The sequence below is a fragment of the Larus michahellis genome, chromosome 2, assembly GCF_964199755.1.
Source record: "Larus michahellis chromosome 2, bLarMic1.1, whole genome shotgun sequence".
Classification (NCBI taxonomy): domain Eukaryota; kingdom Metazoa; phylum Chordata; class Aves; order Charadriiformes; family Laridae; genus Larus; species Larus michahellis.
Window position 1 is genome coordinate 142958208 of NC_133897.1, and position 27351 is coordinate 142985558.

Below are 27351 nucleotides of genomic sequence, written 5' to 3' on the forward strand. Positions count from 1 at the left end.
GCTGAAACCCATACTGAAATGTATACATAGCTAATTGGAAACTAGAGACAGACTGTGGCAAGCTTCACTGTCAAACTGGAAGTGTGAAATCACCCACCTAGTTAAGCTAAAATCAATGTTATTATTATCGTTATTGATCTGAATTAGCGAAGGTTCCAGGAACCCTCCACAAAACCCCACAGAAGAAACACAGAACAAGAAAACGGTCTTCTAGTCTTTTCAGGGTTTCCACAGTCTGACTTTGAGCATCCCCTCCTCTTCCCTGCTGTAACAGGGGGAAAGGAAACGTTAGATCTCACTGGCAGAGGCGAAGGTCCAAGATGGAGGAAGGCTCAGTCACACGATCCTCCACAACCTCCTTACATGCAAGGCACAGAAGGTCACAACCATTGCACATGACTTCAGTTTTAGGTGATTGCTTGTTTAGGTCTCTCTTTACTTCCCATAGAGAGACTTTTCCAAAGACTGAGTGACAGCAGTCTAAGACAGCCTAAAGTTGGTTGTGGAGTCTCCTTCTCTGGAGATACTCAAAACCCGCCTGGACGCGTTCGGGTCCCGTCTGCTCTAGGTGAACCTGCTTTGGCAGAGGGGGTGGATTAGATGATCTCCGAAGGTTCCTTCCAACCCATTCCATTCTGTGATTCTGTGAAAGTGCTCCCTGGCAGCGCTTATTTTACTGTCACCACCAACAGAGAGAGCCTAGAGATGTCCAGCACCCAAGTCAGGTGGGTTGGTTTCACTTCTAAGGTTAAGCAAAATTAATCTGAGCCAAGGAAGCTACATCTAAAGGACAAGTGGAGAAGGAGAACCGGTTTCCTACATTATTTTATCTGGACTCTCGGGGCGTTTGCAGACATGGCCAAATTACCTTCAAAGTAATAATCTTAAGTATTACTAGTGCTACACAGGGAACATCACAGACCCATGAAGGGACTGTAAAATGCATCTAAAATCACAGCTTTAATTCCACCCTTGCTCAGCTATGCTACGGTGTTTCCCAAGCCAGCTAGCTATGTCTGTACTACAGGTGCACTGTTGTGAAGGTGTACCGTAATTATCATGCTGCTTCTTCAGAACTGTTCCTGTGTACCAGCTACAGTCCCTGGGGCTTTAAGCTACAGTCTCATAGGACAATTTAGGTTAGAAGGGATTTCTGGAGGTCATCTGATCCAACGCTTCACTTAGAACAGAGCCAACTTCTAAACCAGATCCGGCCTGAAATTTAGCTCCAGTTGCTCAAGCGGCTAGTCTAGCTGAGCTTGTCTAGCTGAATTTTGAGTATTTCCAAAGGTGGAGATTACACAATCTCTCTGAGCAACCTTTCTCAACATTTGACCATCCTTCTGGTAAAAACATTTTTCTCCTACCTAATTGGAATTTCTATGTTCTAACTTGCCTCTTGTCCTACCATTGCGCATCTCTGAGAAAAGTTAGGGTTCACCCTGTCTGTAGCCTCCTATTGAATATTTGTAGACAGCAATAACATCTCAGTTGACCCTTCTCTTCTCTCCTTGTACACCCTGTGCTCCAGATGGTCATCATAGCCTTTTACTGGATTCACTCTAGTACATCCACATCCTCCTAGTTTTCTTGAAGTTGGGCACGGCATTTGCCCTTTTCCAGTCATCAGGGAACATTTCCCTGGAACCAGTTAAGTGGCTGACACCTCAGGGAGAATTTGGCCATAAAATCGCATTGTCTGAAATACCTTAATGTAACCAAAGTGCACCAAAGGAATTCAGTCGGGTCTGTAAACAGCGAGTCAATGCACTAAATAGTTCAAAACAGTTTGTACGTTCAACAATTCCTTAACTTTACAGTAGTTTGTTTTTTAATACGAAATATAATTATTTTTTTTCCTGCATGCCCTGGGATTCCTCAAAACTGGGCTCTATCATCTTATACGCAGTAGGGGAATTTTCCTTTAAGTGCCTTTATTAATGCCAGCAAGTTAGATGTCTGGCATGGGGAAAGAGGTGTTTTCGCAACTGCTTTGTAACATCACCCAGATCTATAAAGGTACCTAGGCACCTAGCTTCCAAGGTGCATATACAGAAGTAGATGATTAAATATCTTTGAGAGATTCTAAACCAGTCATCGTATATTCATTGAGTAACAGAATTTCAATCCAGTGAAACTCTGTGAAACTCTACTCACAGACGACACATCTTAAGCATGCATGCCCCCTCCATAACGCTGTAACTCTTAAAACTGGAAATAACTATTTATTTAAGATGTTAGAGGAACCTCACAAAAACAAAATTCCACAGGAATTTTGGGCCTAACCTCAGTTAAAATCAGACAGCAAATCACACATCATTAACAGCATTAGAATCTATGTTTGAGAATCGGTGACAACTGTAGCTCACATCTACGGAAACAAGACCAAGCTCTCAAGTATTTATTATTGTTTCTCGTGCTCTCAGCATCACACAGATGTATTCAATGACCACTGCTTTCCTGAAAAGCAGAAGTGAGATTTTCTTATTTTTAATTGCTGTGATTCCAAATGGAGTTTTTGGACTCTTAGGTTAACAGAAACATTTTGGTATGTCTTACACCTACTCAAGAGTATGTCTGTACTCAGAAAAGGCATGAAACCCCCCCACAGCCTGCCTCTATTTTATTCAGGTTTAATGGCAGCTCAAATCACTGACCATTTTTCAATCTTGAGAGACGGAACAGCTTGACACTAATAATACATTTGCAAAGGACACATCATCATTTAACACAACATTAAGTGCTCAGGGACAACTTTTTACTGTAGACACAATGTGCTCTGAGCTCAGGGTTGACATTTAATGCTACGAAGATAATCCAACCAGTCATTCATGAGGGGTAAATTAATTTTCAAGCAACTATATTTCAGCTTTAAGCCAACAAGAAGGATGCATTAAAATGAATAAGTTCCTTTTATGCTGCATGCAAGATTTAAAAAAAAAAAAAAATATAAAGCATTCTTGAGTATACCAAAATATACCCATATAATTATTGCTATCTTTCCCTGATTCCAAAATGGACATCTGGTAATACCCCTTAGAATCCCTTAGAAAATCCCTCAGAATTTGCTATGAGTTGCCATGAAAAGCAACATTTCATTACAGAAATGCTTTACGTCTAAAATTTGTATTAGACATACGCTGATTGTAATGAGTAATTAAGAACATATTTAAATTAGCACCTTTTCTGATACTTCTTTTAAGGAATATTTTAAAAATCTATATAAGCAACTAAGAAAAGAAATTCAGAAAACTGGTTATCAATAATGCATGAAACAAAAAATAACATCCATACTTTAAATCAGCCAGTTTGTCTGCTGATTTCATGGTTTTCAATAGCTGTAGTATATACTCAATTAACTGCAAGACCGTAATAAAAGATCTGAAGAACAGCCCTAAAAATATTGATGCTTACTAGATACTATTTGATGGGCAGTCCTTTTTCAAGCCTTTCAGTGCTAAATCATCTTTTATAGTCTTTTGCTGAAGCCCAACAGGTGCATGCCTACAGCTATTAAAAAGTAATAGCTCCATGTAAAAGGAGTATCTTAACACACACGATGGCAGTTCTTCAATTAACCTTTCCAGCAATCTCCTTAACGTTTCCTACTCAAACAGGCAACTACGAAAACATTAAATACCTTTCTTAAAAATAAATTAACACAATTAATTTGAAACAGATCACTGGGTAGGTATTTTGCTTCTTTTCTTCTCCACCTATATAATATATACATGCATTGATGTGCACGTGTAGTTTTGAGCACATTTTTACTACTCTGCTATGGAACAACTGCTAACAAACAGATGCATTTTCATATAATCAACCATGTTTGAATATGAATTCTGAAAATGAGAAAAGTAAAACAAAACCACTACTGCTTAGGAGCGAAGTACCTACCGTTAATGCAATTAAAAGCCCTATTTTTATCAAATATATGATTAGATGATTTTTGGACAATGGAAACTATCATACTTTGAACTATCAAACTATCTTTGATGACGAGGGGTGTGAAAAAGGCATCGTAAGGCATGGTAAGAGGGACACACAGCAAATAAAGAGTCTTTCTGCCTGAGACGGACTGCGCCCACCTTCAATTTGGCTTACACTGATTTTATTAACTTTGTTGGCTGCAAATAGAGGAAAATATGATATACCTCAAAATAAGTGGTAACAGACTTATGGTCAGAGCTTTCTAGGAAGACAGAGGTAGCATGCAGTGCCATCATTCCAAAGCTGCAAAGTCTTTGCCATCTCTGTCCCTTTGAGGCCTCAGACTCTTAATATATCCCATTTGAAGGTGTACTCATAGCGCACTTAATAGGGGAGAAACGCTGAACAGGAGGGGATCTGCCAGTATAGCAGAAGCTAAGTAGCAAAGACAAGAGAAAGAGAGATGATTACATTGTTGTCACAGATGCCAACCTGGAGGACTCATCCACCAACAATGCTCCACACAGGGACTACACAGTCACTGAAAAACAAGTCCTTAAAAACGGAGACTGCACATCCTCACTAGCTTTCCCATGGTGCTCCACTCGGTTTATCATGACAAGTGTCCTCATGTCTAATATCTAACTCAAATCTCCCGTATTGAACTCTTAGCACATTACTTTTTGTCATATCCACCACAGACTTGGAGGACAGTTGATTCATTCCCTTCTTCTTTACATTAAGGTTTTTATATATTCAGTCTTTGTTTTCTGGGCTCCTCTTGCTCTCCTCTGGATGTTTTTTCTGATCTTTGTAGCAAATTGAACACAGCATTTCATCTGAGGCCTTACTGGTATCTTTCATGTATAAACTCCCTTTACTCATTCAATCACAGTCTGCCTGTGACTCTGCTCACTGTTACAAACCCTTTCTCCAAAATTATTGCCTAAGCATTTCTTAACCATATTCAGTCTGTGGGTTGATTATTTATACCAAAGTTAAGAATCTTGCCCTTTTCCTTGTTGGATTATATTCTATTTTTCCAAGCCATTTCATCGATTTCTTAAATTTAGTTTGAATTTTAATCTTAAACTCTTATCTCTTTACTGCCTCCCATACTGGTATAATTTGCAAACTAAACTCATTATCCCACTTGCAATTAAAATATTGGGTGCAGGACAGACCACTATGGATCCCTCATTACACCTGTACAAATAGACAATAAACCATTAACAACTACCGAGAACAGCTTTCATACCAGTTTGGTACCCATCTTGCAGTAGCTTCATAGTCATGCATCTCTAGCTTGTTTACCAGAATACACTGTCAAAAAGCCTTGACAAGGTCAAGGCATATGGCACCTCTTCCTCTTCCCCATCGATAAGGTTTGCTACTCTGTCAGAGGAGAAAATTGAATTGATTTGACAAATCACGTTGGCTGTTGCTTACCTCCTTGTTGTACTGTAGTTGCTTACAAGACACTGCCTGTCCCTGTCCTGAAGAGCTTACTGTGAAGGATGAGGAAGCCGCATTCAATAATTTATGAATATTACATGTCCCATCTGTTTGCTTGTTATTGTGATGTTGGCTTTATAATTACTAGAGGTTAGCTCCAATAAAAGCTAGCCTCTGCTTAGGCAGGAAAGTAGGAAAATACTACTAATAGTTCTCCACTGAGTTCTCCACTTAAAGACAATAAAGGAAAATATAGAAACTGATGACCAGGTCATCCAATTCAGTTGCCCACAATAAAGCATATCCACGTAACAGATGATCCACAAAACATCTTCTCTGTTCTTCTTACCTCTGCAACCACATCGCCAGAAACTTCTCCTGTTGTCTTACATAAATTACTTTCTTTTGACCTTAAACAGAACAGGAGCAACGGAGGTCACAGGAGAAGTGAAAGATTCCCTACTGGGGTATTTTTTTCAGGAAAAAAAACAACACACATGTAAATGATTCTAACACCATGATCAAAAGGAAAGCAATAGCCCCTTCCCTCATTCCCCACTGAAGCGAACCCCTTCAATAGCCCTCACCTATCTGAACCAGCAAGAAACTCTTCTAGACCACATCTCTGGCAATAAATTTAACCTCTTGAGTATGTGAACAGGACCCAACCAACCACTGCCTGAAGATTTTTCAATACCAGTAATTTTAAATTTATTCCAAATTACTCTGGCGTATATCATGCTACTGCCAGCCAATATCACTGAGCCATTCACAACAGCGGTTGCCGAATAAGCACCACAACATCACCAACTACTGTAATAATAATATTAAACCTTCTGGATAAAGGGTCAGCGGTGTTTCAGGAGAGGAGGATCTCTCTCCCTCTGCTGTAGTTAACCCCACACTACCTGATGTGTCCAACCTTGTTAGGTGACTGGGGCCTGTCACTGGAGGATGTCGCAGTGGGACTGTGGCACCACAGGGATCTGGAGTCATCCCTTCTCCTGTGCCCCTGCTCCTCCAACAAGCACCCTCCCAGGAGCCACAGACCTCCCCAGCCAAACGTGACCAGCCATTCTGCTGCGGGACTTTGCTTAGAGGAGGGATGGTGACGGGTAGCCCAGGAAGGGAAGGACACAACTTGTCACCCACAAGTTCCCTTTCCTCAGCTGCAACAGGGAGGTCTTGCGGGTGGCATGGAAAACCTGAGCAACTCGGAGAACGGACGAAGCCATATGAAAGAACCAGACTTCCACCACAGACACCACATCGCATCTGTTTCTAACAGTTTCACAGTTTTCTGTTCACATACATGATAGGATGGCAGTGTTTGAACGTGATTAGTACATCACCCAGCATTAAATCACATATCTGATTTTATGAAAAACAAAAAAAGCCTTGCAGTAAACAAAGAATATTGACAAAGTCCCATGATGAACCAGGGACAGAGCCTCAGAGCATGCAGCTCGGGAGAAGCTAGGGTCACTTCTCTCTAACACCTGCCTTGTTAAGCTGAAATCCCTTTTAACGTTAGCTTGCGTCCTTGCTGCCAAGATTAAAAACATTCTTTGCTTCAGACTGATTCACCATTAATTCACCACTGGTCACAACTTGCTAAAGAAAAGCTTCCCAAATCTGAATAAAAAAAAGCCTGGACTGGAGCTAGAACTTGTGGGTAACGGACTGAATTTATGGATTTAGTCCAAGTATGGGATTCATGGTGTTCACCTAAGAGCGGAGAAGCCGAAAGAGCTGAGGGGAATACCCTGTGAACGATCACAGCCACGTTTAAAAAGGGAAAGAGTAGGAGAGGGAAGAAAAGACATCTGGGTGAAGAGACTTGCATGAGGTCAGGTATGAGAAGAACAGCACAACTGTGGTCCTGAATGCCTTAACTCCTGATCCAGTGCCTTATCCAGTGGATAATACTTTTCTCAGAATTGAAAATAAATTGGATGCTGTCTGCCAAGATGCAGTAATTCCTTACTAGTAAGTCATATCATTCTGGACCAGCTGTGTATTACAAGACCATCCCAAAATACAACTTGTAATTTATTAATTCTGCCTAAGTAAAAGGTTTCCAGTAATACCGTCAGCATTTGCAGTTCTCACTTCAATGAAGCATATTGCGAAGGATGCTTTGTCAGACCTATATATCACTGTCACTCGAGGAGTCAATGCACTGACAGTCTTAGCAGAGGTGGATGTTACAGGATACTGTGAAAGTGATTATGTAAGATGGAAAAACAGGTTTTCGGAGTCTCACTCCAGCAATGCAGAAATCAGAGGCTTTTAATGGAATTAGCAGAGAAGGGAGCATCTCTTGTACACATCACCATTATCCCTTGGGATCCTAAAATTACTTGTGAGGAATAATCTCTCCAACTCACTCATAATTTTAGCACTCCTAAGAACTACATATCTTCAGTTCGCTCATAATTTAAACTTCTTTCCTTCAACAGAAACACCACCTGACAGGTCTTAACTAAAAGTGAATGACAGCAATAGCAGCTTACTCAAAAGTGTAAAGGAAATGCATATTTATGAACTCCCAGAGTAATGGTTTATGGACCTCAGAACTAAAGGTGTAATAATGTCTTGAAGGCATATTATATTAGGAGACTTTTTAGGAGGATTTTACCTTCAAAAGCCGAACTGGGCTACAGCCAGGGATGAGATCCTTGTTTGTGTTAAGATAGTAGGACAGAGGATGGTGGTTAACTTTAAAATTTATCTTTATTTTTCCAGACGTATTACTCCATCCTTTTCCCTTTCTGAAGGCTCATAGAAAAGGAACTATGCGTGTATGCATGTAGTGTATTAAAACATGTAAAATACTGGCATTTTACTCCTGACTTCACGACTGGACTTGCTGCCTTACAGGTGAATGTCTGCTATCATTCACAAATACTGCAATCTTCAATATACAATGAAGAATAGCTAGGTTTTATTTCACACCACCTCTTTAGGCATATAAATTTATCAAGTAACTTAAATGCTGTATTTTTCTAATCATTTTGCCATCAGAGTGATGATAATGAGTTTATCTGAAAATGAGTTTATCTTTTATTTCATCATTCGCACCAGCATCAGTGCTCTGTTGTATTTTAATGAATAAAGTCAGTTGGTTTCAGTAACAGTCTTATTTTGAACATGACGATATTATAAACAACTTAAATAGTGAAAGACATATATTAGGCTAATTTTGTCAAAGAAACAAAGATTGATCCCAGCATCATTTTTTCCTAAACTTTATTCCACAGGATGATCTTTTAAGTACGCTGCCTTTTGTAGGAAACATACAAAAAAGCTGGAGAGACTGCTGAGGAAAATAGTCTACCATCTGGAAAACTATTTGATTAGAGTAGATAAAGCATGGAGGTGTTTTCTATTCCTGAATCTTCCATAAAAATTACTGTATGACCTTGGGAAATCTCTTTTCCTTGCAAGACTTTGGTACTCATCAAAAACCCTGAGATCCTGGTCTAATAGTGTAATAGAAGTGAAAAACACTCATGAGTGTTATCTATTAGAAATGATTCTCTGATGGCCTATATTAATTTATTTTTAAAGATTTTAAAATTACATCTACAAATATAATGAGAAACAATTAAAAAAAGTACCTGAAAAAGTAACCAAATCTGCTACTGACCCTTAAAGTCAATTTCTTATTCATTAAAAATGTGTGTTAAATATTTATAAACCCATGCACAAAGCAATTTACATTTCTGGAATTAAAACCATACAAAATTAAACAGATTCAAACAGAAAACTAACTTTTAGCTATGCCTGCTTCCTCTCAAACTGTTTATAAGGCCACTGCTCTGATCACAAAGGTCCTACGTAACCCCATGCTCCCTCCTCTCTTCCCTTGCTGAAGAAGCCCCATCGTGTAGAGTCACCTAGTGTTGTCTAGCATGTGATACAGGACACACAACTGCAGCCATGGACCATTAGGTGACCAGTGACTTGGTCCTAGTTCAAGTGCATCTCCTGGGGGAGAGTCCTGACGTGCGGCATCAGCAGAGAGAATCCCCCACCTCCTGCGGGGGTGGGCTCCCCGCTGACAGGACGGGCATTGCTCAGGACAGATGAGAGAGGTTATTTGTAAACTACCTGAACAGTTCTCGCTCTGATTGATTCCGTTCTTTAAATATACCAGAAAGGACACATTTATTATACACAGCATGCAGAGTGAAAACCAGTCAATGCATTTCCTTTTCAGAGTCATTTTTCAGTTCCTCACAACCTAGAGGTTTGTCTCACGTTTGGAGCGTATTGTTTTTCTGAATGTGTCATTTTGTAGATAGATAGATACAGAAACACAGAGCAAAACAAAGCCACATACCCTCCCCATTGCCTGTTTTTCAACAGTTCATTTCCTCAGAAGAAAAGAGACACAACTTCATTTTCAGTAACAATGCAGTCCTTATGACAGACATACTTTTCCTAGATCCAAGAAAAAGCCAGTGGATCTGATTATGTCAACTTCTAAGAACTTAGCAAAGGGATTTTGCATATGCAGAATAGAGGACACTAAATTATTAAAACAAAATTACTGCAACTAACATTTGAATGAAACATACATGAAATGAAGACTTACATTGAGTTACTAAGTTCTTTTGGTGCAGAATCCAAAGGTGTGGCAGAAATACAATGCTAATTTAACATTCATGTTCTAATTGGTAATTTTTATTTTTTTTCTTATGATAAAAGAGCTACAGAGTGTGGCAAAAGCACTCACTGACATTTCACTCCGTGGTGGGCTAGTGCTTTATTTTTTATCGTTTTTCTCCACAGAAATATCTCAGGAAAAATCTTTAGGCACCCACCTGTATTTTTAATAGAGATACGGATACTAGCAAGTTCAAAGGCGGGCATTGAAAAGTCAAGGAATAAATATAAAGATGTCTGCTCCTAACATATATACCAGAATACAGAATTTTATGAATTTTTATCATTTTATGATAATGTATGCTCTTCAGGAGCCCCTTCCTCTTTCAGTAGCTAAGTAAATATGGATGATAAGACTCATCGATCAAGTTGTATGAAGTGCAGTAAATGAGCCAAAGGATCAACGGAAGATGACAAATGCATTTACGGTGAGGGTAATAGACGAGGACCAGAATATCTTTTCCTCTCTCAGCCACATGTTTTGGGTATGACCTTGGACAAGACATTCACGTTTTGATTCATTAAATGTGCAGGCAGTCCTAGCTAACAGTCTTCCTTCTTATGGGTTAGGAAAAGTGCAGAAATTTGATGAGGTAACACACGGCTAGAGTCCTACCTCATTCTTCTCTGAGGCCAGCATCCCACATCACGATCAGCCTTAGTTGATATGTCCCTGTGACATGTTAGGCACCAACAGTCCACATAAACACATGTGTCTTGATCCCTTTCTGCTCCAGGTTTTTACCCAACTATAACCCACTCTAGCCAATATATTGACCTATTCCAAGATTTACTGGGAACGAAGCTCTTTCAATGTCCCCCATACTGACATGCACTTCCAAGATCCAAGCAATTTTATGCCAAAGATTTCGGTAATGCTTAGTGCTGCACACCCCCATGAATTTCTTTCAAAATGTGCTAAGCTAGGTTAAAATAATTCTTGGGAAATGACTGATTTTGCATATGCTGTTCAATAAATAAATAGATAGGTGGAGAAGGCAAACTCCACCTAATGAAAGCACTTCAGTCAGCAGTCTATGCGGTGGAGACAGCCAATATTTACCATGCCCTTATTCCACAGCCTTTGGCACCTGGTGCGAACTGTTTCCAAACTCTTCTTACTTACTGAATGAATGAAATATGTTCCCAGGTTCCTTGACAACCTACAAATACTACGTGTTTCTCTTTTCTGTCCCCCTGGAGATGAGCTAATTGCTAGAAGTATTTGGTATGAACCATTTTTTAGTTTCCCATTGACATTTTTTGATGACAAGAATGCCGGAGTCACATCCTGTTCCTACCAGTGGGACACGCTGCAACAGCTAGGGCCAAGGGGTGACAGAAGAAAGTCCTGTCAAAGCTGTACAACTGGGGATCCTCCATCAAACTGCATACCGTACTTACTACTAGACTGTTAAATACTGCACTTCTACAATATAAAGAACAAAAAGAGCAGCAACACCAAAGGTACACCCAGCAGTTCATTAAGAAAACCCCAAACAAATGGGAAAAGATGATGCTGTGGAAACATTTTGATAGTTTCACCACATTATGTTGAGAGCACAGGCACTGAAAAACTAATGTTACAATTGAAATGTTCCCCTTTTCCCTCATCGCTCTCCTTTTAGCCAGGACTTTCAGCCTGAATTTCATATTCTGTTCAATAACAAGGAAAAAGCCTGTGAAATTCAAGACTATGTTTTCAGTTCTGCTGAAATCTTGATTTTGGTGAAAATACTCAGTATTAATTTTTCCACAAGTAAAACTACAGTCAGAAAGTTATGGTAATCCTTCCAAATGCATTTTCTAATTCTATAAATATCTCAGAAAGCTGCTCCACTTCACAGTGAAACTTTGTCCATATGGAACATATGACTAGGAAGGACTTGGTGAACTGCTGAAATCCAGTACTCTGCTAGTGAAGGCACCCATATCATTCAGTTTTGTTCAAAGCTGAGCATAGAAAATGATCAGCTGGAAAACAAGGTAGAGCTTTGAGGGGTTTTTTGTCTTTAGCCCTACCACTAGAATATTACTCAAGAAGCTCAATATCCTATTGGCAAGAAACGGCCTTCTACTTTCCAGCTACGTTTCTTTATGGACGATTTATACACAGTTACAGACTGCATATATACGGACTATTGTCTTTCCCAAGTGTTTACTCCCAAAACATTCAGTGAGAGGAACCATATTTGCCTTAGTTTGTGTTCAGCTGGGCTAAACAAGGCTCTCCTTGGTCATTCTAGTAGTTCCTTCAGCAATTCTTTTGCTTTCGATTCGTCTTTCTTAAGTACATCTTCAGTACATCAAACACAGTATCTCCAGCACCCTATTTAATGGCTTTAGTATTTCTTATCTTTCCTTTAAATACATACAAGGATAAAACACACTTTTTTTCATGACCATGGGTGATCATCGGACACAAGGGGACCTTTCGTTTAAGATTTCTGGCTGATGAATTTACAGCATTGGTAGCAAGCTAGCTGGTCATCAAAGTAAAGATATAAGCCATGTTTTAAGATCCTGATGCAACTCTTGCTGACATTCCCATAGAGTGATGTATGACAAGTACCATATCACTAGTTTTCTATTTCCTCATCTGCCCATGCACAGGAGTGTACTGAGAAGCTCTGCAAACCTTTTCTGTGGTAGGACTCTACACTGGTACCACTCTAAGCAAATTTCCATCATTTCAGAAACAAATGAGAATAATGGCGGAGAATGTCAGAATAATTCAGGATGGAAGAGACCTCTAGAGGTTACCTACTCTAACCAGAAGCCAGCCCAGGCTAACCTCAAAGTTAGATCATGTGGCTCAGGTCTCTGTACAACTCAGTTTCAAAAAAATTCTCCATCTCCAAAAGAGATGGAAATTCCACAACTTCTCTGGGAAACATGTACTGATCCTTAGCTTCCTTTATCATGAAACTTTTCAAGAATTATTACTAAGTTAGCAACATGCACAGTTCTTAGCATTTTGACAACAGACAACAAACAAACTGTGAAGAAACATAATAAGCCTTTCCAGTATCTAAATGTTATTCATTTTATCTTCCCATTTATGGATTGGATTTTGCTCCCAATTACAAGGATGAAGCATCTGAAATAACTTTGCTAAATTCGGTAGTGTGATACCTGTCCCAAATCTCCACCACCATAAAATCCAACCTTCCTACTTACGGCCTCTTGACTGTAGGAAGTGTTTTTCTTCAGACTAAAAATTACCTGAAAAGTAGCTGGATAAAGCAAAAATGTTAACACTGAACTATGCTTTTTAATTTCTCTTTTTGCATCAGTGATAGAAGTAAGATGGGGAAGAGTGTGTGGGAAGATGCTCTGTGGACTACATTTTTTCTGCTTTTGCCACATCCAGAATATTTTATTCTCCCTCTCTGAAGAGTACATGAAAGCACTTCCCTCTTTGTCTTTTTCATGACGATTATTCACTAGAATTTGATGGTTTTCTCTACACGAACACAACAGGTCATATTTGCTTTTTCCATTAAGCCATTTGGACAGAAACGCTACCACGGAATATATGCGATGGGGTCTGTGGTTTTCCAAGCTGCCTATCAAGACACACTGAGCCTCCTGTGTTACAGACATAAGTCTGATTTTCTTGTAACTTTACCAATCGTTTCCATCTGGTATTGTACTTAACAGGTTGATTTTCTGAGACACTTCACACTATGAAGTATGTTAAGGATCGTACCTTCAGTTCTATTTGATTTGCAATTTATTCAATGTTTCTCCCTGTGCAGTTCATTCTAGTTTGCACAGTCCCCATCTATTCCAGAAAAGACACAGCAGACTGCAGCCTATCCTTTCTGGAAAAGTATTTCTTCAGAGATAATCCCGCTAGTCACTTGACTCTGTTTCTTTCTAATGCTCAGTAGGCAAAATACACTGTACTATACCTGAACATTACGGAAAAGGTTATGCCAAAAAAAGAACTGCGTTCAGGTTTTGCTGTGCCTTCCACACGTGTGGAAAACATCATCATTGTTCACTGCAGACAGTGTGAAATACCTCTAAAAATACATGGATTTAAACTATCATAGATATTATTCATAAAGTAATTCAGCCAGTAGGACTGTTCTGACCCACACGAGCCACTGGACTGAAATAAAAAGTGATTCTAAGAAGGCAGGGGAAGCCTACACAGGAAGCGAATCCTTCTTACGCTTTCTAATCTGTTGAACCTGCATGTTATACGGAATAAAGACTCTTCCTGGACTCACTCGAGGTGTGGCTTGGCTTTGCAATATGTTTAACAGCAATACTGGCTTATGGCACTTGTTGGCCTGAGTTTTGCCACACACTTGAGTCCCTGCAGTGTGCCGTCCTGCTCTTCGATGCATATTGCCTCAGTTCATGCATGCAGCCAGATGATGAAGTAGATCAGGGAATTGATTCAGCTGAAAAACTGCCCAGCACATCTTTTTCTTCAGGCTGGATCAAAATGGCACACAAACAGCTGTGCCATCCCAGAGGACGGTATAGTATACACTGTGACATGGGGACAGGAACAAGTAGAGAGAGGTAGGTGTTGCTAAAGGTCACTTTGTAATGTCAAACTGTGCCCTCTGGCTATCTGGTTACAGGTGTACCAATATATTATACAATGCCAATAGGAACTGGAATTCACTGGTCTTCACACTCCAATTGCTACAACAGTCCCTGGCACAGTTTGTGCCCAGAGTAGCACTCTCCCAAGCAATTCCTACATATGGCTCAAGAGTTAACATGGGCCTGGAGCAATTTTCAATAAGCAGTTTGCAAGCAGCCACTCTGTTTTAGGGATAAAAGGGTTTAACAGTACGGTCGGGGTCGTTCGATGCCAGCTGGCCTCTGTGCCAGAAAGCAGTACCAGGCTGGTTTAACCTACAAGTGCAGACATGAATCACCAGCCCAAACTCAGACCTTTCACCTTTTAGAACAGAAGCCTACAGAGATGATCTCCACTCGACGCCTGCAAAACTCCTAGGAGACCCCATCTGCATTCTACTTTAAGTTAAAACTTCTTCCAGCTCTTCAGCGGCAGTGACTGAAGGCCTCTCAGGCCAGGTCTACACAAATAGTCGCACCCTCATTCTGCCTGTGATGTGGTTAGGTGCAAGCCAACTTCAAACCAGGAGATGCACTGCCATAATACGCAGCATTGTGGCCAAGTTAATTAGCGCTGCTAAGAGGCAGGTCAGCACGAGCAGAGCGCTCGAGAGGTTCAAAGCCGAGGGATTTAACGTACCCTCTGAGTTCAGACTTACCCACAACAGCTTGAGTGAATCTGGGCCACGCTCTCATCAGTATGCTGTAACCTTGAGCTGAAGGGACCATGTCTAATGCTGAGACACTGTTTCACTCCATATGCTAGTTCATTATCCAGCTCCTCTCTGTTTTGACTGCCAACAAATAATGATGTTTTTCAACACTTCTCCACTAGGAACTGAATGCACAAACATCGCATCATAAATGCCACCCAACATCTGCCAGGCAGTTACCATCTTCCCATGACTATCACCCAGGCTGAACCTGAGCAAGTGATTTAGTGATGAGCTGTGTCACATACTCTTACCGATCACACCCTAGATCATCCAAACTCCAATTCTTATGAACAAGAAAGCCCACGGGTATTTGGTTAAAATACCATAGAAAAATTAATTCTAACAAAACCCCCCATGCATTATAAGATTACTCTTACTTTGTTAACAAAAAATCAAATATCACAATCAAGGATATCGGTATTGCTACAAATCTTATAGCACCGATGCAGGTATGGCGATAATGATAAGATATTCACAGAAAATAAACTCCAGAAAAGGCAGTCTTTTTCCACCTTTCCTATTTAACAGGCAGTCAAAACTCTTGAAAATATTATTATATATATGAGTTATTTTAGACTAGTATCAATAGCTTAGGAGAGCAAAACTCACTCCGTTGGTCCTATAGTAAATAGAGTATCTATGTGTCTGGAATGATGACAAGGACCAGGTTTGAAGTGAAGTATTTCAGAGATTAAACAACAGATCAGTGACTTGCCTTGTATTATCTGTAAATATATTAACTGCAACCAGAGCACTCAATCAGGGCACAGTATTTGATTTCCCACATTCCACTTCTTATTGTAGAGCTCTTTGTTCACTTCATGGTGCTTTGCTGTACTGATCCAACTGCTACACAAATAAAAAATCTCAAAATAACTTTGAATGTGTGAATACTTTCAATAGTGCTTATTTTTAATCAGCCTTTACCATCGAGTAAAAGCAAAAGCTAGCCACATGATGTTTGCGATTTCTGTAATTCAAATTAAGCAACTGCCTTTTTATATTTTCATTCGAACAGTTTGAGCTCACTAAGATCATTCTCCTGCTGCCCTGTTACTTCATTTCCCATCCAACACTTAAAGCCTGCAAGTAATACGTAGAGCCTAGCAGACAATCCCATAAATAGTTCAAGACCTTGAAAACCACAATGTAGCCAGTTCCTAACTTTCTTCCAAAATAAGGCATAATAGAAGCAAAACCTTCCACTGAAAAAATATTTTTAATACAAACCAGTTACAGAAATCCCTGACAATGTGCAATTAATGGACCGCATGATAGCAATCACCAATGTGAACAAATTCATTACAAAAGCCAGATGACTGTTCTATGGTCATGCTTACCCTGAACACAGACATCTAACACATTTTTTAAGGCCATAAATAAGTGCAATACCTGCTAAAGTACATAATGGCCACATCCTGAAGCATGAAATACAAAAGTCCCTTCAGTTAAAGCTCTTGAATTGAGCCAAGGGGACTCTGTGTCTTTCTTCTTAGACCAGTGCCCCCTGCAATGCTCGCCAGGCTCCTTGCTGCCTTCATTTCTGCTAGTCCAGAGAGTGGAGGGGCAGCGGAGGCTTAACAGATTGCCACCCTCCATTGCAGGATAATGGCTGGACAAAACTTAACTGCTCAAAAAAAAAAAAAATAAAAAAAAAATAGCACTACATCTCATAGCACTGTAACTGAAGAAATGCAGTTACAACTACGCGTTATGTCCACCTTAAACGTCTGTCAAGCGCATCTTGATAGATGCGTGTGCACTGTGCTTTTCATTCTTATACCTTCTGCACTGCTGCCTTATGATGAAAGAAGAGGAAATCAGATTTGTAGTTCACTGCCTAGCTCTCCTTGCATTTATATTGACATAATATTACCTACAAATGCAAGTGCACGCGCCACATGCAGAGAATGCATATCTATGAACACCGTATACGTAGAAAAATTATGTCTGAGATTTTTTAGAAATGGGTGTCTAAAGATTTACAGATTCACATGGAGATATGAGTACTTCGAAGTCCACCCTTCACACGTACAAGCTAAGATTTTCGAAGCCTGGTGAAAGTATTTCTAAAAATGTTAAACTGCTCTGCCTCTGAATGTAATACATACATGCTTATGTGTCTGTAGTGAAATTTTTATGTATCCTGGAGAGGATGCAAAGAGGTTGTTTTAGGGTGATTTTTTTGGCTGTAGAAATGAATCCATTGAAGAATGGATCAGAAGCTGAGAGTAAGTACAAGCACAAATATGTATCATTGCAAGAGCCCTGTAGACACCAGATACTTCACAGGAATTGCAACTGCTTGAAATAACAACACGCAATCGGAAAGAGCGTGTCAAATTTCACTCTAATTTACACGTACAAAAAAGTTCGTAGTGACTCCACCGACTGAAATGGTGATATTGTCGGTGAGATTAAAATAAGAGCTGGCTGTGCGCCTCCATCTGTATAAAAGTACTGTACAAGCATAGTATAAACGTATAATAAAAGCAGTGTAACCAAACAAGTTCGAAGAAACTCTGGGCTTTTGCTGTGGAGAGGCGGCGGGGGCCAAGGGTTAGATAGACGGCCCTCCTCCTCAGCCTCTCTGCACGGTGTGTGGACAGGCTCCCGCAGCCCCCGGCTCTGCAGCCACCCCTCCCGTCCCTGCTCAGGATGGGGCTGCGTCTGCCCGGCAAATGAAAACGAAATAACATCCACGCAAACACGAGTACATACCCAGATCTACCATCACCTTTCATGCTCTAAGCCAAGGCAATAAAATATAGCTTTACCGCTCTGGACTTTAAAAAATAAGTGCTCGCATACTGTATGTGCTTAAAATCCATCATCAGCCTTCACAGAACATATTTAAAAACATCCCAATCGTCACAAAATGTGGATTAAATTAGTACAGCCAGACTAGGCTTCACTTCACAGCAGTGTTTTCCTCAGCTGCTCCTGCTTTAGTTTCCAAGAAGTGATGCCACTGGCACAAAACTGAAATTAAAACGGCAATCACTGACCAAAAGACCTAGTTCAATTTTTGCAATAAAGAAATTCATTCTTCATAAAACCTCCTCCCAAACAAAAGGGATGGGACTACACGTGGTACCCGTGACATATCACTGTGAAGTACAAAACTCAGCACAGGAAAAGATTCCAAAACTTGTCAACAGTCACACATAATAGCCAAAGGAGGGTTTTTTTTTCCTACTTCTCTTTATGATGTGCTTAATAACACATTTTTATTAGAAAAATTCAAGAGAGTAAATGTAATGTTCCATATGCAAAAAAAAAAAAAAAAAAAAGTCACACTGTGCATTGGAACTGCTTATTTCTTGGGTTGTTTTGCACTCTAAATAAATAGTAGGAGATGTCGCTTCCATGTTTGTCTGAACTTTGAAGAGCAAGTATTTGTTTCTGTACTTTTCCCCTCCCTACCTTTCCCCCAATAAAAAGGTGACTGACATCAGACATGGGGGGAAAAAAAAGATGACTAATTAAAAAAATAGGCTGGCGAATTATCCATTGCTACATCTTCACTTGTGATAGTGAAGAGCAATCTCAATGATGCAAATGTTGCCTTCTGGTCCTGTGCCTTTTGTTAAGAGACAAAAGATTCAAGAATTCCTGCTTTGTGACAAATGGTGCGATTTTGAAATTTTCAGCACAAATTCAGTCCAAACATTTTTTGCGGTTGCTGCTGTTGCTGTTGTTTCAGAAATGAAATCTAAAATTTTGATGCTGATAACAAACATTTCCTGATCCAAAACAAAACAATCACATTTCACTTCAAAGTATATAATATATTTCAGAAGAAAGTATCATAATCTAACATTTTTCCTATTTTTTTTTTTAAGATGAAAAGGAAGACTGTCAGCAGCCAGTTTGATTTGAGTATGTAATGGCACTACCCAAGATAAGGAAGGTGGAGGGATGTTAACTCTGAAAAAGAACAGAGAAGGTGAACAATAATGGAAAACAGAGGAAAAGGTGAGGTGGTAGAGAGCAGAGAGGTGAGGTGGTAGACAGACACCTCTTTTATAATCAGGGCAAGTGGAGATGGCAATCTGACACAAGAAGAGCTTCCCTCTGGAGACAGGGAGGCAACAGGTCCATGCTCATGACTCAGCTGGTAGCTGGAGGTGGGAACCTCAGAGACATTCTTGATGCCATTAGTTCCCATCCATCCATCCATCCATCCATCCATCCATCCATCCATCCATCTCATCAAGGTCTATTCCTTCATATTCCAGTCTCTTTTCAGAGGCGCCCAGCGACAGGACAAGAGGTAACGGGCACAAACTTGAGCACAGGAAGTTCCATCTCAACATGAGGAGGAACTTCTTTACTTTGAGGGTGGCAGAGCACTGGAACAGGCTGCCCAGAGAGGTGGTGGAGTCTCCAACTCTGGAGACATTCAAAACCTGCCTGGACGCGTTCCTGTGCAGCCTGCTCTGGGTGACCCTGCTCTGGCAGGGGGGTTGGACTAGATGATCTCCAGATGTCCCCTCCAACCCCTACTATTCTGCGAGTCTGTGATATTGTCAGTGCAACTGTATTACCACAAACAACTCCTGGTTTCGGAAACTGGGATTGCTTTCCTTCACAATCACCCAGCTGACAGCTGAGCTGCTCTGCCCAGGAGGTTGGGAAGCAACAGAGCCCAGATCTGCCCATCATGCTCATGCTGAGAGACAAGCTCTTCTCCATCTCATCAGGGCTACAGTGGGACCATAACCCTTGGCACTAGGATGAGGTGCCTTTCTTTTCTTCTGGATGAATCACCAGTTCCCCACACTGAGGAGTTTTAAAAAAGGGGTGACTTTACCCACAGAGTTTTATCTGTTAGTTCAGGTGGGCAGTTCTCTCTCCCCTCCTGCGCTGCTACAGCCAGGGTCTCAGGACTCCCAACCAGTCCCTTTCACCGCCCCACTGCTCTGCAAGTACTATGCCAACACATACTGTGGATGCCTCCACCACCAAGCCATAGGTGGACGCCTCCACCATCGAGCCACCATGCTCAGCCTAGCAACATGTGCTTTCCAAAAAAAAAAAAAAAAAAAAGAATTTATTTTCATTCATAACTTCTACTCTTTTCCCGGGGGCTGTGAGGAGCCTTGTTTACTCTAGAGATCCCCTGGGCTATGCCTATATAAGCTTCAGCCCTTAAAAGATCAAACCAGCAAGCCAGAAGATACAGAGCAGACAATAAGCAGACCCTTGAGTCTACAAATTGGAGGTTGAATGATTGGCAAACAACCTCTCCTCATGAAAAATTATGCTACAGCAACACAATAGTAATGGGAGCCAAAAGTATGTCTATTCCTGATTTGTAGACCAGGTTTTAGTTATGCTATAATCCTCTCAGTATGCCTGCTTAGGATCCTGCAATCACACGAGTCATGAACACTACCCACAAATCCTGTGGCTTCCATGCCGAGCAAGCGACACACCAGATGAAGGAGGATGGAAAATATACATGTGGAATTGTTCTGGGAACTTAAAGCACACATAACAGTAAACAAAGCAAATATGGTGCAAAACCTGTTGCTACTTTCACAGCATTTGCAGAGCAAAGCTGCATAAATGCAGAAAGATGCATACTGCCTCACACCTTTCCTCTGATCCCAGCAAATTAGGCACAGCAGCACAAACAGCAGCAGTGAGAAGGAAACACTATGCAGAAGAGCCGCCCCTTTTGCTGCTGCACGACAGGTATATGTTTGGCTATGTGAGAGAGCGCTGAATAAACAGCGTTAAAATTACTTTTCCTCATGCCTCTTTCAGAGCCTCGGCTGCTGACGGGGAACTGAACGGGGAGAGATTCCCTCGGCACCGTCCCCCCTCCTCCAGGCACAGGCTAAGCCAGTTTGAAAAGGTTGCTGCTGCTGTTGTTCCCTGTCCCACCTGGGGACAATCTTCATGAAGCCAGCGCCAGTTTGGTCTGATCACTAAAAAGCTGCCTCTGCTCCCACAGAAAAGGCAGTGCCGCTGTCGGATACTGGAGCGCTTGCCGAACGAGAGGCACTACAGACAAATTTTGGCTGGTGGCAGGAGAGATGGCTGAAAGCCAGTTGACAGAGAAGAGCAATATCAATCTCTGTGCTGGGGGAATCCTCTGAAAATGCTACTGAAGCAAACAGCAACCGCTAACGGCACAGTGGCAAACAACACACGAGTGATCCGGCACTCACGGAGGAGAGAAAAAGGCAAACGGCTGAACCGAAGTGATCAACATGAACTTGAACCATGGCACAGGGCAAACATGTGGCATGCCGTATGGAAACTCAGAACAAAACAGAAAGCTTGGAACAAAACGAAATTAAAAATCTGCTTTTATTTCAAATTACTCCGCTAAACATCTAACTGAAAATTGTGTTGAAGTTGACATGACTTTGTGACATGTTGTTCCTTGAAGACTGCCATTTCGCATCAAAAAAAAAGGTATTAAAAACGATTCAATCTGGTTACCTTCTACCCAGCAAGGCTAGAAAACATCAAACTGTGAGCTAAAAAATAACGCCACACCATTAGTCAGCAAGAGATAGCTGTTCAGCCAGCATCCATCATAATATTTTCAAGAATCCACAGATACCGACCGTCTGGAACGGAAGGATGGTAATCACTGCAAGCATGGATTTAAAACTTCAAATGGGTTTGATAAATTATTTTTTTTTACGACAGGCCCCATGCAGCCTCCCCTTTGGTCATTTTTTCTAGATAAAACCTATCTGGAATGGGGTGATCAAACATCCATCTCCAAAATAGATGAGCTGTTTGCCTCTGTTCTCCTACAAACACGAATGACCCTCCCATAAGCTACACGGTCCTGGAGCATGTCGGCATTCTGTATTCTGGGAGGTCTTCTACTGAACAGCCTCACACTAAAGCATCCTTGCAAAAGTACGTAAGCTGCCAAGTGTAGGTCTTATCTGATGAACAGATTTTAAGACAGAATTGAAATTCTTCCTGTATAATTTTCAATAAGTATTTGAATGAGATTATGAAGAACGACATCAAAGAAGAGTTAAAAGTAAGCATCTGGAGCACCTCTCCTGTGAGGAAAGGCTGAGACCTGAGGCTGTTGACCCAGGAGAAAAGACCTCATTGATACCTGGTAAATACCTGAAAGGAGGATGCAAAGAGAACAGAGACAGGCTCTTCCCAGTGGTGCCCAGTGACAGGACCAGAGGCAATGGGCACACACTGAAACGCACAAAGAAAATATTTTTTTACTTTGAGGGTGGTCAAACACAGAAACAGGTTGTCCAGAGAGGTTGTGGAGTTCCCCTCCTTGGAGATATTCAAAAGCTGTCTGGACATGTTCCTGGGCAACTAACTCTAGGTGGCCCTGCTTGAGCAGGCGGGTTGGACCAGATGACCTCCACAGATCCCTGCCAAGCTCAACCATCCTGTGATTCTGTGGTAAAGAGATGAATTACCATCATTTACGCAAAACTATGTAAGAAGAAAAAAAATAATCAAGAAGTAATGGCAAAAAAAGGGAAAGATTTCCATATTCATTATGGCAAGAAAAGTTCTTTATTGGACACTATTTGTCAATAATACACTTATTTGTCCTACAATACAACTAAAGGCATAATGAGACTAGAGGGATAGCTCCGCTGTGCTCAGCTACCAGGACTAAAGCTAGCCCAAAATGCTTATACGTAAAACCCAAACATGCCCACAACATTACAGTATAAGACCATATCCATAAATTTTCAACTCCCCCCTCTCATTAAGTTCACCGGTGAGACCAGAGAACCAATTTCCACTGGCAAACTCTATGGCTGTATCAGTTAATGACCAGACTGTGAGCTGAAACAACCATCGTCAGAGCAAAAGCCAGTGGATAATCTATTTTAGTTTCTGCTCTCTGTCCTCTAAGGAATACTACAATCACAGAAACACCTCCTAGGTTATATAGTTTATTTGCTTGCCAGTGTGAGATTCTTCCCTACGATAATTTTTAACACTTGCTTTTGCCAAGTTAAGAGCAATGCATCGCATCTAAGGAAAATGAGCTTGTAATATATAGACTCAAAATACAGACACGTTATTTTGCAGTACGCAATGGATTACGGTGCTGCATCACGTAACAGGGAAGGTGCCAAATTGTTCAGACAACATGATAGCCTGAAACCAGGGAGTCAGCTACCTAACAGGATCCCTCTGAGTGCTGGGCCCCAGTACAAATCCTCTCGCCCACCTGGTACAGCAGTGTCCTCTCCCCTGCTCAAGGCACAGCTGATCAGTCCTGGCATCTCACAGGTGTGAGACGTGCAACCATGGTGCTGTGCGGTGGTAACATGCAAGAACTAGCTCAAGTCCTGGAAGAGCAGGAGGTAATTTTGTGAGTCTCATACTCAGATTTACACCCCTCTGGTCCTCCAGCAGCCCAGTCTCCTCTCCAGGGATCCCACTGGAGATCAGCAGTTTCTTTTGCTCTATGGAGGACTTCAAAAATTGACTCCAACCATGGTCACCTGAAGGTGTTCACAAAAGGATGAAAAGCAGCCCTAAAGGAGGCAGATGAAAAAGAAGTAACCGCGATGAAAAACATGCGGAGAAAATGCCAGCAAAGCTGATGCAATCATCCTCTCTCGAAACACCCAGTTATGCAGGACGAGTTGTCCCGAAGACGAGCTACAGGGCTCCCACTTCTCACCAAACCCATTTGGGTGAAATATTTGTGGTGACATCTTCTGCTGGGTACTAGTTTCCTTGCAAGGATTTCTACATGAAACCTAAATCAAGAAAATGCGGAGAGCCCATCTATTTAAACATTTTTGTGGCGTATCTGCTTCCCATTTGTAAAGGTACTTGGGAGCTTTTCAGCCATGTTTCCAACTATCTCAGAGAATTAACCAAGGCCAGCCATACAAACTGCCCAAGATTAGGAAATACAGAGCATTTGAGCAACCTGGTCTAGTGGGAGGTGTCCCTGCCCATGGCGGGGGGGTTGGAACTAGATGGTTTTTAAGGTCCCTTCCAACATAAACCATTCTATGATTCTATGATTCCACAGCTATCTAAAATAAATAAAATATAAAATACTTCCTTACTTTCAACTTTAAATGTGGAAAAGACCATTAAAACACCTATACTGAATTAGTAAGGTACCACTAAAAAATATTAAGAGACGATAAAAATAAGGTCGTTCACACACCCTAGCTCTTTCACTATGAGAATGTACATTATAAACAGCCTTTTTCCCAGACACTTGCTATTTTTCTGCATATTTAAACACAGATGTGGGTGTTTAGCAACTGTAAAACAAAGTCATTTACTTAAATAACTGAGTATGGATTAAGGTACTTCATTTTATATATGTACTTTTTAAATATTGTGTCTGTTTTATAATATTATTTAACACCTAGAGAGACAGAATCCTCATATATGGATTCCACAAATAAGTCACTTACCTTTGCATTTAAGCAAAGAAATAGGGATTTGTGTCTGTGATGTATGCAACTGTGTGAGTATATGTGTATACGTTCATGCATGCACACGTGCATACATTGTATACAAGTTACCTACATTTACAATGAGTAAGAACAGAAAAAAACCTAGGAAAATAAATGATTAAAGTGTCAAAAGTATTCCATTAACGTCAGAATACATGTAATTACACAATGTAAAGGTCTGTATCATTCAGCTACCAAAAATTGTTATGAAGCTGGAACAGTGCTTTGTCAGAAATGGCCACCGGAGACCAACAGCAAAATCAGGGAAGTTCCAACAGTTCAGAAACATCATGGAGCCGCTGCAGTGCAGTATTTCACTAGCATTTCCAAAGACGGAACATGGTCTTTTTTCAACTTACGTGAGACACTGGCGGCAGGAAAGGTTTTGCTGAATGCACTAGTCAACAACACACAAAAAATGTTTTCTTGGAGCATGCATTATTTTGTACCACTCACAAGCAACATGAACTTTTTTAAGAGGAATAATACATTTTGTTAAACAAGCTGGTCTGGCTGCAAAAAAAACCCAGAGTTTTTTTTTTTTAAGCACACAAACTTTTCTTTACATCTCTTACCTATTTGTTTCCTGTATTGGTCAACAGGAGTCCTTGCTGTAGAGGCATCTTTTCTACCCATCGTTTTCAATCCAAAAATCACTGTCGGTATCAGAAAAAAAAAAAAAGCATTATTCCTAAATAAGTTACTAAAGAAATCAATGACTTCTAACATCAGAAAAACCTGTAACAAGCAACATTTACATGATTATACACAAAGATACAAGCCTTCCCAGAGTACAATGAGACGCTGGAGTTAATCGTACTATCCTGAAGACTATTAGATAAATTCTAAACATACCTTCTTCCCCATTGCATGGGTTACTAACATTACAGAATGCCTATTAGTTTGAACAAAAAAAAAAAAAGAAAAAAAAAAGGATTTAAACTGATTGCATTGTAATTCAGCACTTGGTACCACTGAATTAAATTCCTATATAACTTTTTTCTTTAGTAAATGAAGGAGTGAATGTAGTATTGAGCTGCTTGTATTGCTGGGAAACACATTCACATTATGCCTGGGAATCTGAGGCAGGACTAGGCATGTGAGTCTCCACTCTCCTACCTTCCTGCCACGGGCTCTAGAGATCTGTGAATGAAAAAGTGGAGAATAAAGGTGAGAGCTGGGACTGTGCCCGTTTTACACCTCTCAGACGAAGTACTGAGAGTTTAACCCACCTTCAATGCATTTAGGCAACAATCATCCTGGCTCTTGAATGGGCTTCTCGGGTTGCACAGCACAAGCAGGTGACACTAGGACTGCACAGGGAACTGCACTCTCATTCCTCCAAAGGTGCTCTTTTTGGTACTTTGGTGCTCCTATCCAGTTACCATCCGCGTAACTGAATAAGCGTCATTTGAGTAGTGTTCTAGTAAACTCCCAATATACCCATTTAATGTGCAAAACTTTATGGTCTCTTATTCATCCCTGCGCAGGGCTGCCACTCAAAAGATACAGTAAGATTCTACAAACATGCTCATTTCACCTCTTTTTCCATAGTCAAGAAATACCTGGCTTTTACAGTCACACTTGTTGCTCAAAACACTGGTTTTCAACCATTTTGTCTAGGCTGAAGTCAACACTCATCACGGCGATGATAAGCCCCATCGTTTCACCATGATTATGACACAAGCATCCCAACATCAACCCTGAGCTCACAAAAGGATGGACATTTTTCAGAAGTGTCAGACTTACGGTTCGAGCGCAGAAGACGCACAACAGCCAACACAACAGCCTTTTGCCAAGCAGCCTTGGCGAGCACAGCGCCAAGGGCAAACTTTGGCTGAACCATCCCGGATGGCCACAAACCATCTGCAGATTGTGCATGTGTGGCCTTGGAGTATCTGCAAGAGTTTTACTTTTCGGTTAGGCACAACCAGCTGTGTTACAGCAAGATGAGCTTCCCCGGGCTCTGCCAAGAAGCGCAGCCCTTGGCACTGCGATGCCAAACCATGGGCACAAAAACATGCCACGGCACTGCTGAATGTGCTACCATCAGCATCACAACCTTAAACATCTGCCATTATTTCCTTCGTAACACCAAACAAGAGGTTCAAAGTGTAGGTGCAGGAATGATGCCATCAGTGATTCGTGTTTAAAACCCACAACGTTTATTTTTTTTGCATTTATTCTATAAGAATTATTGGCATTTAATGCCAGGTGACAAAAGCAGAACACCACAGATGGAACCAGGCTCCTTAATTTAAAGTGCAGGACACAGGCCATAAAATGAACTTCGATTCTCAAAAACCAGCAATTTTTTAAAAATGTATTTAGAAGTAGTAATAAGGTACAAAAGAATACCATTATTTTTTTTTAAGTCTGAACAGAAAACTCAATTATAGTGTTCTAAGGTCTCCATACATTATTTTGGTTTAATTCAGAGAACACTCCCATTTTATGGAAAACACTAAGCAGTGAACCGCAATCCACTGTGGTTTTTTTCCCCTCTATTA

At 40.8% G+C, this 27351-nt stretch overlaps 1 protein-coding gene across 3 annotated transcripts in view; it reads right to left on the minus strand.

Moving 5' to 3' along the window:
- Nucleotides 1-27351, minus strand: part of TRIQK (triple QxxK/R motif containing) — a 63745-nt gene that overhangs the window by 20986 nt on the left and 15408 nt on the right. For 2 of the 3 annotated variants that reach the window (XM_074577424.1, XM_074577425.1), the window contains one exon: nucleotides 25417-25497. In XM_074577424.1, coding sequence (XP_074433525.1) covers nucleotides 25417-25477 — 61 coding nt within the window. In that variant the 5' untranslated portion in view covers nucleotides 25478-25497. Of the gene's footprint in view, nucleotides 1-25416; nucleotides 25702-27351 lie in introns of those variants that run through there. The other variant, XM_074577423.1, reaches the window with a different exon arrangement.